General features: G+C 43.4%; 1 protein-coding gene across 3 annotated transcripts in view; it reads right to left on the reverse strand.

The window, feature by feature from the left end:
- Positions 1–3134: 3134 nt before the first annotated feature.
- Positions 3135–15587, reverse strand: part of ptdss2 (phosphatidylserine synthase 2) — a 36544-nt gene continuing 24091 nt past the window's right edge. For all 3 annotated transcript variants that reach the window (XM_021564258.2, XM_021564269.2, XM_021564277.2), the window contains exons 5-13: positions 11848–11915; positions 10621–10755; positions 10138–10188; positions 9883–9996; positions 9265–9383; positions 8938–9052; positions 8588–8733; positions 8307–8492; positions 3135–4927 (exon numbers count right to left, since the gene is read on the reverse strand). In XM_021564258.2, coding sequence (XP_021419933.1) covers positions 4774–4927; positions 8307–8492; positions 8588–8733; positions 8938–9052; positions 9265–9383; positions 9883–9996; positions 10138–10188; positions 10621–10755; positions 11848–11915 — 1088 coding nt within the window. In that variant the 3' untranslated portion in view covers positions 3135–4773. The remainder of the gene's footprint in view (positions 4928–8306; positions 8493–8587; positions 8734–8937; positions 9053–9264; positions 9384–9882; positions 9997–10137; positions 10189–10620; positions 10756–11847; positions 11916–15587) is intronic.

The following is a 15587-nucleotide window of genomic DNA, read 5'->3' on the forward strand; positions in this document are numbered from 1 at the left end:
CCAAAATGGCACTCTTTGGGCTGAATGCCGAGCATCAGGTCTGGAGGAAACCTGGCACCATCATTACGGTGAAGCATGGTGGTGACAGCATCATCCTGTAGGATGTTCTTCTGCGGCAAGGACTGGGAGTCTAATTAGGATCAAAGCAAAGATGAACAGAGCAAAGTACAGAGATCCTTGATGAAACCCTGCTCCAGAGCGCTTAGGGCCTCAGATTGGGGGTGAAGGTTCACCATCTAACAGGACGACCCTAAGCACACAGCCAAGACAACGCAGGAGTGGCTTCGGGACAAGTATCTAAATGTCCTTGAGTAGCTCAGCCAGAGCCTGGACTTGAACCTGATCAAACATCTCTGAAGAGACTTAAAAGCAGCTGTGCAGCGACACTTCCCATCCAACCTGACAGAGCTTGAGATGATCTGCAAAGAGGAAGAAACTCCCAAAATACTGATGTGTCAAGCTTGTTGCGTCATACCAAAAAGACATGAGGCTGTAATTGCTGCCAAAGGTGCTTCAACAAAGTACTAAGTAAAGGGTCAATCTTGGTTCAATCAGACCAGATAATCTTGTTTCTCATGGTCTGACAGCGGGCTGTTATGTGCCTTTTACTAAGGAGTGGCTTCCGTCTGGCCACCCTACCATAAAAGTCTGATTGGTGGAGTGCTGCAGAGATGGTCGTCCTTCTGGAAGGTTCTCCCATCTCCACAGAGGAACTCTAGAGCTCTAGGAAGAGTCTTTGTGGTTCCAAACTTCCTCCATTTAAGAATGATGGAGGCCACTGTGTTCTTGGGGATCTACAATGCTCCAAACATTTTTTGATACTCTTCCACCAGATCTGTGCCTCGACACAATCCCGTCTCGGAGCTCTACGGACAACTCCTTCGACCTAATGGTAGGGTTTTTGATCTGACATGCACGGTCAACTATGGGACCTTATATTTCCAAATCATGTCCAATCAATTTAAACATTTACCACAGGTGGACTCCAATGAAGTTGTAGAAATATCAAGGATGATCAATGGAAACAGAATGCACCTGAGCTCAATTTCGAGTCTCATAGAAAAGGGTCTGAATACTTAGGTAAACAAGGCATCAGTTTCTAGATATATACAATTGCAAAAAATAAAATAAACTTTTCGCCTTGACATGAGGTATTGTGTGTAGATTTAATTTTTTATTTTTTTAAATCCATTTTAGAATAGGGCCGTAACATAAAATGTGGAAAAGATCAAGGGGTCTGAATACTTTCCAAAGGCACTGTACACACACTACCGGTAAAAAGTTAAAACACACACTCATTCAAGGGTTTTTCTTAATGTTTCACTATTTTCTACATTGTAGAATAATAATGAAGACATCAAAACTATATGGAATCATGTAGTAACCAAAACTGTCAAACCAATAAAATATTTTATATTTGAGATTCTTCAAAATAGCCACCCTTTGCCTTGACAGATTTGCACACTCTTGGCATTTTCTCAACCAGCTTCATGAGGTAGTCACCAGGAACGCATTTCAATTAACAGGGGTGCCTTGTTAAAAGTTAATTTGTGGAATTTTTCCTTTTTAATGCCTTTGAGCCAATCAGTTGTGTTGTGACAAGGTAGGGGTGGTATACAGAAGATAGCCCTATTTGGAAAAATACCAAGTGCATATTATGGCAAGAACAGCTCAAATAAGCAAGATAAACAGTCCATCATTACTTTAAGACATTAAGGTCAGTCAATACGGAACATTTCAAGAACTTTAAAAGTTTCTTCAAGTGCAGTCGCAAAAACCATCAAGGTCTATGATGAAACTGGCTATCATGAGGACCACCACAGGAAAAGAAGACCTCTGCTGCAGAGGATAAGTTCATTAGTTACCAGCCTCAGAAATTGCAGTCCAAATAAATGCTTCAGAGTTCAAGTAACAGACACATCTCTACATCAACTGTTCAGAGGAGACCGTGTGAATCAGGCCTTCAAGGTCAAATTGCTGAAAAGAAACCACTACTAAAGGACACCAATACGAATTAGAGACTTGCTTGGACCAAGATACACAAACAATGGACATTAGACCGGTAGAAATGTGTCCTTTGGTCTGATGAGTCCAAATTGGAGATTTTTGGTTCCAACCGGCGTGTCTTTGTGAGACGCGGTGTGGGTGAATGGATGATCTCCGCATGTGTATTTCCCACCGTAAAGCACGGAACTGGTGTTATGGTGCTTTGCTGGTGACACTGTCCGATTTATTTAACATTCAACGGACACTTAACCAGCATGGCTACCACAGCATTCTGCAGAGATATCCCATCTGGTTTGCACTTAGTGGGAATACCATTTGTTCTTCAACAGGATAAATGACCCAACACACCTCCAGGCTGTGTAAGGACTATTTGACCAAGAAGAAGGGTGATGGAGTGCTGCATCAGATGACTTGGCCTCCACAATCACCCGACCTCAAGCAAATTGAGATGGTTTGGGATGAGTTGGACCGCTGAGTGAAGGAAAAGCAGCCAACAAGTACTCAGCACATGTGGGAACTCCTTCAAAACTGTTGGAAAAGTATTCCAGGTGAAGCTGGTTGAGAGAATGCCAAGAGTGGGCAAAGCCGTCAAGGAAAAGGGTGGCTACTTTGAAGAATCAAATCTAAAATATATTTTGATTTGTTAAATAAAACAAAAATGGGTTACATGATTCCATATGTGTTATTTCATAACTTGATGTCTTCACTATTATTCTACAATGTAGAAAATGGTAAAAATAAAGAAAAACCCTTGAGTAGGTGTGTGAACTTTTGACTGGTACTGTGCACAGACAGACAGACAGATATATATAGAGAGAGAGATATATATATATATATATATGTGTGTGTGTGTATATATGTATATATAATGTATGTATGCATGTACACATACATATATACACACAAATATATATACAGACATATATACACACAAACACACATGTATACATATACGCCATAATTTTCAGAAACATTTCTGGAAGGAGAGAGGAAAAGCATGACAATTAAAAAAAAGGAACATTTTGAGAAATATATATATATATATATATATATATAGACTTCAATGGCAAACTCCTCTGATTCTACGTTGCACTACAGCCCAGTTTATAACCACCACATAACATGTTAAATAATTGGTGTTTAATGAGAAGCCGCCTTATTTTAAGGTTTAGAGCTGCTGGTTTACATTCACAATATATTATAAATGGCATTAAGCATGTTCTAGGTCACATCAGGCAGTTTGGAACTATTTAGCACAAGTCTTCTACTCTCCATCCAGTGACATACACACAAATACCTATTGCGACTCACAACTAGTTATTTTACATTGGATGGTGCTTGTAATTACACATGGAATCAAGGTGCCGAAGTTCATGTCCCAGCAAGAGTCACCATTGAGCCCCGAGCAGTGCAAAGGCTGCCCATTTTAGTCTTATCTTTGTGATGTGCTTTTTTTCTCCCTTATTTATTGGGAGGGTGATCACCAACACAAGTGGATTAAGTCTGTAGCCAACATCCACAATGTGGACACCTCTCCACGCAAAAGAAGTCCCTTCATGTCATCTAGGCTTGATAGTCACCCATGATGAACAGTGCGGTGAGGGCCAAAGGGTTATATAATACTGTAGCTACCACTTCAACTTGAAAGCCCACACTAATTGTTACCCGTCACCTGGCTTTTGGCTATTCTGAGACGTATTTCCCATGAATGACGCCAGTGTGATTAATTAAGACGTTAAAGAGCCTAATTAAATACAGGTGTGTCAGACATGGTTCACATTTCTCCAATGGCTGTGTGTGCCCTGCATTCTTTAAGCATATTTAGAATTGTACAGATGTTCATTCTGTATTTAAAAGCTTGTTTTGGCCAGCTTTGCATCCCTCCTTTGCATCCAATTTGGTTTGAATACCATCGTCTGTCATGTTACAGCCATCATTACCACATGTTACTAGGATATAACGATTGCAATCCACGGCATTGGGACTTAATTGCCCTAGCGCAGGTTGAGTGGCACAGCCCTAATGGTTTAGACCAGGGTTTCCCCAAACGCGACCCTGGGGCGCCCCCCTGGGTGCACGTTCTGTTTTTTACACAGCTGATTCAAATAACCAACTCCTCATCAAACGGTGATCATTTGAGTCAGCTGTGTAGTGCTAGAGGATAAAACATGCACCCGGGGGAGTCCCAGGACCGAGTTTGGGAATCCCTGCTTTAGCAGAAAATGGCTTGAACAGGGATTTGTTCAAAGCTTTGGCTGTTATTTAGCTTGTAAGTAAGTATGTTTGCTGGCCCCTTGGGGGGGTTCGGTTCCTCTCCCTCCCAACCCTTAATTCATCCTGATTACATTTTAAGTTAACATAATTCTGCCACTGTGAAAACAAAATCCATCATCTGTCCCAACCCTTTGTGATTTTTTGGACCCAATTAAATTTCAACATATAACAAAATAATAAAATCGCCCCCGTAAAGTTCCCAGCACGATTACACAATGAACGTACATGAGGTAAATCCCTGTAGTATGGGATAGCTAGCTGACACCACAACCCCAAATCCCTGTTCGGTGTTTTGTTCTGTGATTAGTGTTAACAGTGAAAAGCCAGCACAGGAATGACTATGACACTGTTCAGGTAGGCACAAGAACAACATCCCCCTTCCCCCAGACACACCTCTACATTTGTGATCCAGACGCCCTGCGTGTGTATGGCGCTGCGGCTCTTTTTTTTGTGTCCCTTTCCCCACCCCCTACCAGCGGCAGGCTCCGCCTCTCAGGACTTCCTGTGTCGGAGAGACTCGGAGATGCCGTTGAGTTTGCTGCGTCCCGACGGGGTTGCCGTGCCACCGTTGCCATGGGGACGGCCGCAGTCCCCTGTGACCTCCTGCTTCCGTCGGCGAGCGTCTTTGTAGCGGAGAGTGATGTCACTGCGGGTAGAGCAGAGGAGGAGAGTCAAGGGGGACACAGTGGCGCACACACACGTATAAGGATGTTCACCAGCCTACATAGGCCTAAACGTTAGCACATTTCTTCACACACTTACAAATACCCTGATTCTAAAGCACCCCCAATGGTTATGAACACGCTCACCCCATCCTCCCTAAGGGACAGTGTAGAATAGTAAGACATACAGTTGGGGGGGAGGAGACCACTTGTCAAGTCTGTTTAAAGACGGCATGTCCAGACTACATGCGGCTAATATATATATATATATATATATTCCTCTGTACGCTTCAGAACCATGACTGAAGACAGTTGGTGGAAGGTGCAGGGTGAGGAGCTGCTGATCTGATTGGCTATCAGAGGATGGCGGGTGGGGTCAGCATGCTGACTGACAGGCTGAAGCTCCTGTAATACAGCCAGGACGGCCAACCCTCTTGTTGAGAGCTACTGGGTGTGCTCCGGCCCTGCTTTAACACACCGGATTCAGTTAATCAAGCTTACCCGGCTCCTGCGCTGCTGATTTGTAGAATTATGTGTGTTCAAGCAAAAATGTTGACCGCTGAGGGTACTAAAGGACTAGAGTTGAGAAACTGCATGCACCCAAGGAGGGTAGCCATCTCTCTCTCCAGAAGGAAGGTAGCTCTCTCTTTCTCTCTCCAGAAGGAGGGTAGCTCTCCAGAAGGGGGGTAGCTGTCCAGAAGGGGGGTTGGCCACACTGGGTTTGCCAGGGAGAATCGTTAGAAAAGTCCTCAGAGATAACATGACACGTCAGCTTTAGAAAACCAGCCTTGAGTTAAGTCATTTTTCTACTTCTTGCAGGGTGACATGGCATGTTACAGGAAATAATCATTGACACAGCATCACACCACCAGCTCATGCCATGTCATACTTTATAAACTGTGTTGGTGTCTGAGGAATGAGTCATAGTGCATTCGGAAAGTATTCAGACCTTCACTTTTTCCACATTTCATTAAGTTACAGCCTTATTCAAAAATTGTTAAATTGTTTCCCCCCCCCCTCATCAATCCACACACAATAACCCATAACGACAAAGCAAAAACAGGTTTAGAAATGGTTGCAAATGTATTAAAAATAAAAACTGAAATTACTAATTTACATAAGTATTCAGGCCATTTACTCAGTACTTTGTTTAAGCACCTGTGGCAGTGATTACAGCCTCGAGTCTTCTTGGGAATGACACTACAAGCTTGGCACACCTGTATTTGGGGAGTTACTCCCATTCTTCTCTGTAGATCTTCTCAAGCTCTGCCAGGTTGGATGGGGAGCATTGCTGCAGTTATTTTCAGACCTCTCCTGAGATGTTCGATTGGGTTCAAGGCCCGACTCTGGCTGGGCCACTCAAGGACATTCAGAGACTTGTCACGAAGTCACTCCTGCATTGTCTTGGCTGTGTGCTTAGGGTCATTGTCCTGTTGGAAGGTAAACCTTTACCCCAGCCTGAGGTCCTGAGTGCTCTGGAGCAGGTTTTCATCAAGGATCTCTGTACTTTGCTCCATTCATCTGTCCCTTGATCCTGACTAGTCTCCCAGTCCCTGCTGCTGAAGAAAATCCCCACAGCATGATGCTGCCACCACCATGCTTCACTGTAGGGATGGTGCCAGGTTTCTTCCAGACGTGACACTTGGTATTCAAGCCAAAAAGTTTAATCAGACCAGAGAATCTTGTTTCTCCTGGTCTGAGAGTCCTTTGGCAAACTCCAAGTGGGCTGTCGTGCCTTTTACTGAGGAGTGGCTTCCGTCTGGCCACTCTAAAAATAAAGGCTTGATTGGTGGAGTGCTGCAGAGATGGTTGTCCTTCTGGAAGGTTCTCCCATATCCACAGAGGAACTCTGGAGCTCTGTCAGAGTGACCACCAGGTTCCTGGTCGCCTCCCTGACCAAGGCCCTTCTCCCCGATTGCGCAGTTTGGCGTGGAGGCCAGCTCTAGGAAGAGACTTGGTGGTTCCAATCTTCTTCCATTTAAGACTGATGGAGGCCACTTGTCTTGGGGACCTTAAATGCAGCAGAAATGTTTTGGTACCCTTCCCCAGATCTGTGCCTAGACACAATCCTGTCTCGGCACTCTACAGACAATTCCTTTGACCTATTGGCTTGGTTTTTGCTCTGACATGCATTGTCATCACTGGGACCTTATACAGACAGGTGTTTGCCTTTCCAAATCATGTCCAATCAATTGAATTTACCACAGGTGGACTCCAATCATGTTGTAGAAACATCTCAAGGATGATCAATGGAAAAAGGATGCACCAGAGCTCAATTTAGAGTGAATACTTACGTAAATAAGGTATGTTTTTATATATTTTTTTAAATACAATTTTCCAAAATTACTAAACCTGTTTTCGCTTTGTCATTATGGGCCATTGTGTGTAAATTGATGAGGATTTTCTCTTTTATCAATTTTAGAATAAGGCTGTAAACGTAACAAATTGTGGAAAAAGGAGTCTGAACACTTTCCGAATGCACTGTAGTTAGTCATAGCTTTCCAAATGTTCCAGAATGGCACTTTGAAGTGTGCAGTTGACAACTTCCACTTCATTTAGTGTTTTCACTGATCAAACCCTTTTCTAATTGAGGAACAATCTGAGAGAGAAAAAAGACAAAGGCCCGAGTGTGAGGTCAGAAAACAAAACAAAAAAACAGGAAGAGGATAGTAGTACGACACGGCAGAACCGAAAACAACACGCATCATGAGATGGATTGATTCTGTGGAGGAAAACATGGATCCATTTTGGATCCAGAGAAGGTAAGGTGGTGGGTGATGATGGCACCAACGGCAGACCACCGCTACGTAGGAGAAGAGGCACAGCCTCGCTCCTACACCTACCTCACTGGACATGAACATTGCCGCTAAGAACGAGAAGGGACAGCAGGAGGGGTGGAGAAAACAGACGAGAAGCTTTAACATGCGGGGCTAATATACCCAGTCACGTCCAGCATGAGGGGAGGGGGGCAACATAAAAGAAAAATTGCACACTCAACCACGCAAAAAACATAACCATTATACCATATACCATGAACAGGAAAAAAAAAAAAAAAAAAAAAAATGATAACATATTACATTACTAAAATAATAAAATGGGCAGCTAATGAACATAAGCTTCCATGAAGAATCAACATAAACATGAATTTCATGCAAGGCATTTCTTAACATTCCATTCATTTAATTAACTGATAAGTGTTACCAAAGCACGTCTGCATGGCACAGGTAACAGAAAAGACCAGAACGACTCCAGTTCATGACCCGAACACTGCTGAAGACCTCTTTTACGGTATATACACATTCTTGTCATTATTGCTATGTTCTACAACAGAGGAGGAGACAGGCAGACTGGTTGGCAGCTTACCGGATGAAGAAGCGCCACAATGTCCAGCTGAGGATGAGGACGATGCCCAGGAACCAGCATTGGGTGACGAAGAAGGGGATGGGCAGCATGATGGTCCTGGGGTCGTATTTGACTACAATGAGGAACTCGGTCACGGTGATGGCCGCCACCAGCCACGCCTGCTGCCCCAGCTTCCTATAGAACTTCCTGAGGGAGGACGGAGTAGACAGAGACGGAGGATTTAATTGCTCGTCAGTTGTAAAGACACACTGCACACAATACATAGTGTTACTAATACTCACGGGTCGTCCATGAAGTCGTAGATCTCCCTCATGGCCACTCCGCCCACGTTGACAAAGAAGACGAGGCGAAGCAACACCAGGTAGTGCTCCGGAGGCATCCACAGCACAAACTTCAGGTAGAAGGTGTTCAGCTCCGCCAGCAGGAACTAACGGAGAGAACAAGAGAGAAGGGAGAGAGAGATGGAGAGACAGGCAGGGAGATTGCAGAGAGATTACAGGTCAGAGGAGGAAGACTTGAGTAGAGAGAGATAAGCGACAGATTTAGTGTGGGTGAGAGTGAAAGTGAGCGCAACCTAGACAGAGAGTGACAGTCGACAAAGAGTTAAGTGAGAGGAATGAGAGAGTCTCACCATGAAGATGATTCCCAGGACAGCCAGCCACCTGCGTAGGTTGGAGGCAGGCTTCCACTCAAACTTGACCCAGCTGTAGGGTGTGAACTGGAAGGCCATGCGCTTGATCTTCCCCCTGATTAACAGACACACACATATCGTACACTATCCATCCCGAATAAGAAATGAGAACATTCTATAAAAATAAAAAAACTACTACAAACTCTTTGATGGGAGAATATTAGTTAAGTAAACAACAGCCATATCTATAACTCTTATGACATTGGGACTTCTTTGTGCACAAGCTTAAGGAAGCGTAACCAAGGTGACAGGAGGTGGGCAGCGTACTTGTATGTGGGGATGTTCCACAGTCCCTGCCACTGGTAGGGCTTCATAGACAGCCAGCCTAAGGTCTTCATCCCAGCGTAGATCCCCAGGCCATTACACACCAGCACATCCATGATCCACTGAAAGACGGACATGACATTTAGGATTCACAGAACAAGACATGGCAATTCCGCATTCTCTAAAGACAAAATCCTAACTCAAGCTTTCTGCACATAACATTCAGTATCTACTGACTAACACATCATTCAGTATCTACTTACAGGGAGACCGATCTACTGACGGGGCGGCAGGTAGCCTAGTGGTTAGTGTTGGGCCAGTAACCGAATGGTTGCTAGATTGAAGCCCCGAGCTGACAAGGTAAAAATCTGTCGTTCTGCCCCTGAACAAGGCAATTAACCCACTGTTCCTAGGCCGTCATTGTAAATAAGAATTTGTTCTCAACTTGCCTACTTAAATAAAAGGTCAAAAACAATTATTTATTTTTTACATTCAACTGACAGACACTTGAAATTCAGTAAAGTCAGTTGCTTTGAATTGCCTCCTAGTATCAAACACCCATTATCCAAACTCAACAGTGGACAAACATATCCTCGTGTGTTATGAAGAAGAGGTACATACATGGTCCCACCAGCACTCAGAGAAGTTGGGAAGCTGGTGCTCCAGACTGTACTCCAGGAACTCAAACATCACGCTGATGATCATACACATCCACCAGTCTCTGATCACAAGTGTCTGACAGAAGAAGGGAGGGAGATAGGAGACGTGAATGTTGTGGCTTTCTGTAAGCAGTTGCCCACTCTACCTTTAATCCAGTATTAATGCTAATCAAGCATGAAATATAGGCTTAAAATACAGTACACTACTCAGACCCACCTTAATATACCAGCCAAGAAAGTGAGCGGGGACAAAGCCATCCATCTTGTCCTGCAAAAATAGCATTTGTGTAATATTTTTTAACCTGTGTCAGTGATCTTTGGGACGGCCCTTTTACAACCATGTTGACAAAGAACTGAGAACCTTGTTTGACGCGGACAACAGTGGATTGAAATATCTGTGGAAATTAGTGATTAATGAGTGGAATTTATGGTTACAAAATTAAAAAGCCCACAGAAAGCCAACATTTGAGTGTTCCATCCACTAGGGCAGTCTGTTGGCTTAAGGGAACCCAGTAGGAGCCCTGAGTGAAGTATTACTCCATCGAGCAAGACAGAGAGACAGACAGAAAGCGAGAGAGTCACCTAGAAAGCGAAAGAGAGAGACACACCGAGAAAGAGAAATGTCTTTAGTGTCACAGTCCCTGCAGGTGCCACCATTGCTGTTGTGCTACAGGTTAATGTGTGCGCGCACGTGTCTTACCCAGATGTTATGCCAGGGGTCGGTGGTGTTCCCCGGGTCGTATATGAGGCAGTTGCCGCCATAGTCCCTCTCCGGCAGGGCTACCCCCAGTTTGGGGTCAATGTACTTCATAAACTGTCTCCCATCACGGACCGTCTAATGAATGAGGGTAAATTAAGTATACACAAATAGATAGACAAGTACTAAATACTATGTATACTGAACAAAAACAAATGCAACATGTAGTGTTGGTCCCATGTTTCATGAGCTGAAATAAAAGACCCCAGAAATGTTTCAGACACACAAAAGGCTTCCCTCTCAAATGTTGTGCAAACATTTTTTTACATCCCTGTGTGTGAACATTTCTCCTTTGCCAAGATAATCCATCCACCTGACAGGTGTGGCATATCAAGAAGCTGATTAAACAGCATGATCATTACACAGGTGCACCTTGTGCTGGGGGACAATAAAAGGCCACTTTAAAATGTGCAGTTGTCACACAGCACAATGCCACAGATGCCTCAAGTTGAGGGAGTGTGCAATTGGCATGCTGACTGCAGGAATGTCTACCAGAGCTGTTGCCAGAGAATGGAATGTTAATTTCTACCAGAAACCGTCTCCAATGTCGTTTTTGAAAATTTGGCAGTACGTCCAACCAGCCTCACAACCGCAGACCACGTGTAACCACGCCAGCCCAGGCCCTCCACATCTGGTTTCTTTACCTGCGGGATCATCAGACTAGCCTCCCAGACGGCTGATGAAACAGAGGAGCATTTCTACCTGTAATCAAGCCCTTTTGTGGGGAAAAAAACTAATTCCTGACTCCCAGGTCCACCCATGGCTGCTCACCTGCTCCGTCGTGTGAAATCCATAGATTATGGCCTAATTTATTTATTTCAATTGACTGATTTCCTTATATGAACTTCAACTCAGTAAAATTGTTGAAATTGCTGCAGTTGCGTTTAGATTTTTGTTCAGTATACTTTGAACATAACTTCTCAATGTACATAGAGAAGTTAACTAGTTTCTGGAAGATGTGTTCTCTTCCCTTTAAGTCCCTTCAGATCCATTCCACATCTAATCATGTCATTGATACCTAGTTGGCAGTGCTCTCAGAGAGAACTTGCCTCTATTTCAAAGCTGATTGGAGTGATTATTCATTCAAACAACAATTCTATTGCAACTATAATAGCACAAACAATTCAGTGCTCGGGTGTGTGTGTGTGTGTGTTGGTGCAATCGACCCACCTGGAACAGCACAAAGATAAGGAATAGCTCGTAGACAACGGAGACACATAGCCAGAAGCGCCAGTATGCTGGAGAGAAAGAGAGAGAGATAACAAAATAGTATACATTTTAGCATAATCTACACTCCTGGGACATCCACAAGGTGCGTTCCTTGTTAATTCTTTAGAGTCTAAGACATTGGAGGAGGCGGGAGTGCTAAACTGACATATGGAATTGTTTTAAGATGGTCTATCGATCATTCAGCGATTTGATTTAGAATTTTGGGACCCCTCAGGTATCCAAACAATATATAGATTTTGGCCTTTACTACTAAATCCCACAGAAACACATTGAATAACACATTCATAAATGGCAAAAAGGACAGTCCAAAAATGTATCATAAGAAACCAGGTTGACGCATCTGTCCTAAATCTAGCAGATATAAAAATAACTCACAAATCTACCTTCATACTTCCATTCCTTTTTTTACCGGTACCGGATACCTTCAGATGAGTCCCGTGACAGATATCTTCAGTTTAAACTGACACATTTTGATGGGATTTTTTTTTTTTTTTTTTAACTTAGATTGACTCAGTGTGCCAATCGACTCTACGGGGTTAACGGAAAACAGTAAATAACCACAAAACTGAGTCACTAATAAGGACCGCAAGGAAACATATTACTGCACAGCATCCATTTAGTTTGTTTTGTTTATTGACAGTGTAGTAGGGCTGGGATACATACCGTAGCTCCAGTTTCTCCAGTCTAAAACCCTGGAGTAACCTTCACACCATCCAGTCCTATACAAGACTTTAGTCTCCTACAATGGGCCATTTGTTTTGCAAAATAGAAACACCTGGCAACAAGATGACAATGCCTGCAAACCACAAGTAGTGTTGTAGCATGACAAGTGTTGCCGTGTTTGCATTTGACTATCCATCACCTGTAGTAAACAAATGAGTAGGTATGAGTAGGACTACTTAAATAGCTAACAAAATGGTTAGTGGCCCTAAGTGTTGAGATTGCCTGCAATGACAACAAGCTCAGTCCGATGATGCTGTGACACACCGCCCCAGACCATGACGGCCCCTCATCTCCAAATCGATCCCGCTCCAGAGTACAGGCCTCGGTGTAACACGCATTCCTTCAACTATAAATGTGAATCTGGCCATCACCCCTGGTGAGACAAAACCTAGACTAGTCACTGAAGAGCACTTTTTGCCAGTCCTGTCTGGTCCAGCGAAGGTGGGTTTGTGCCCATAGGCGACGTTGTTGCCGGTAATGTAAGGCAGGTCCTCACCAGACAACAGGCCTACAAGCCCTTAGTCGAGCCTCTCCCAGCCTACTGCAGACAGTCTGAGCACTGATGGAGGGATTGTGCATTCCTGGTGTAACTTGGGCAGTTGTTGCCATCCTGTACCTGCCCTGCAGGTGTGATGTTTGGATGTACCAATCCTGTGCAGGTGTTGTTACACGTGGTCTGCCACTGTGAGAATGATCAGATGTCCGTCCTGTCTCTCTGTAGCGCTGTCTTAGACATAGCAATTTATTGCCCTGACCACATCTGCAGTCCTCATGCCTCCTTGCAACATGCCTAAGGCACATTCACACAGCTGAGCAGGCATCTTTCTTTTGGTGTTTTTCAGAGTCAGTAGAACAGCCTCTTTAGTGTCCTAAGTTTTCATAATTGCCTACTCCCTGTAAGTGGTTAGTGTCTTAACAACCGTTCCACAGGTGCATGCTCATTAATGGTTTATGGTTAATTGAACAAGCATGGGAAAACGTGTTTAAATCCTTTACAATGAAGATCTGTGAAGTTATTTGGATTTTTACTAATCATCTTTGAAAGACCGGGTCCTGAAAAAGGGAAGTTTCCTTTTTTGCTGAGTTTACAATGGCTCTTTGGTTTGTAGCCTGTAATGGTTTGTAGCCCTTGCCAGGCTTTCCCACTGTCCTTGAAAAGGTTTTCATATTTGTCTTTGTATGCTGCCTTGCACTTGCTACCCGATTCAAAAACATGATTTTTAATTCCAGAGTTACCCACGGTTTATTATTGGGGAAGACGTTGATACTTTCTTTTTGGGAATAACGAGATCCTCACAGAAACGGATGTACTCACAGTTCAGCTGATCTGACTCTACATACTATGTTATGATCTGATCTCCTAAGATTGGGATGTGCCTTAGAAAAATATGCACCTGTGACATTACCACAACAGAGGTTCAGACAGGTTTAATTTCAGGTAGGACATGAAACATATTGCTGATATGGTACATTTTCAGATTGAATTGTGCAATTCAGAGTTTCACAGCTGAATGGGACAAGTTGTAAAAGACAAATTCCCAGTTTCCACTGTTCCTGACCAATGCACATGCCGCGATTAAATAAACAAAAAGTTGTTCAACTGGTGGTGCTTGAAACGACACACTAGGAAAAGGCCAAATCTGTCTCTGCAGTAAGGCTGCACGATTTGGCCAGATATTGCAATTGTGATCATGAATTGCAATTTTCCAACACTTGAGTGAAAAACATGTCTAACGAAATTACCAAGTTAAAACAACTGTCAGGGTAGAGAACATCACTTCTAATATGAGATCATATGAATTAATACATACTGTGCTAACAGAATACAAGACCAAATGAAACAAATCTTTTCCAACATTGTTATAGGCTACATACACCTACATATTAACAAAACGCATGTTTTATATGATCATAGAAATATAGTGTGCTATAAGCATAGCACTTATTTATTAATTTATGATTAACATTATGGAGCTCTTATTTTAGCATTCATTTTTAAACAACCTAAATTAATGATTTATTCAGGAAGGTAGAATAGGAAGCTTATGATTGTGTAATTATGTATAAGTAGGCTCAAATCATTATTATTATTGGAATTGTTAGTCAAAGTTCCAGATATGCATCGTTGGTCACAGATAAATAAATAGATTTGGCACTAATCTATGCATTTCACTTGACAGAATACAGATATGCATCGTTGGTCACAGATAAATAAATAATGTAGGGGCGTGGATCAGTCAGTATCTGGTGTGACCACCATTTGCCTCATGCAGCACGACATCTCCTTTGCATAGAGTTGATCAGGCTGTTGATTGTGGCCTGTGGAATGTTGTCCAACTCTTCTTCAATGGCTGTGCGAAGTTGCTGGACATTGGCGGGAACTGGAAAACGCTGCTGTACACGTCAATCCAGAGCATCCAAAACATACTCAATGGGTGACATGTCTGGTGAGCAGGCCATGGATGAAAGGACATTTTAATCTCCCAGGAATTGCGTACAGATCCTTGCGACATGGGACTGTGCATTATACTGAAACATGAGGTGATGGATGAATGGCACGACAATGGGCCTCAGCATGTTGTCACGGTATCTCTGTGCATTCAAATTGCAATCGATAAAATGCAATTGAATTCGTTGTCCAATTTATGCCTGCCCATATCATAACCCCACTGTCATCATGGGGCACTCTGGTCCCTACGTTGACATCAGCAAACCGCTTGCCAATATGACACACGCAGTCTGCCCGGTACAGTTGAAATCAGGATTCATCTGTAAAGAGTACACTTCTCCAGCGTACCAGTGGCCATTGAAAGTGAGCATTTGCCCACTGAAGTTGGTTACGACGCCAAACAGCAGTAAGGTCAAGACCCTGGTGGGGATGACGAGCATGCAGATTAACTTCCCAGAGACGGTTCCTGACAGTTTGTGCAGAAATTCTTTGGTGTGCAAACCCACAG

The sequence above is a fragment of the Oncorhynchus mykiss genome, chromosome 2 (genome assembly GCF_013265735.2).
Source record: "Oncorhynchus mykiss isolate Arlee chromosome 2, USDA_OmykA_1.1, whole genome shotgun sequence".
NCBI lineage: Eukaryota > Metazoa > Chordata > Actinopteri > Salmoniformes > Salmonidae > Oncorhynchus > Oncorhynchus mykiss.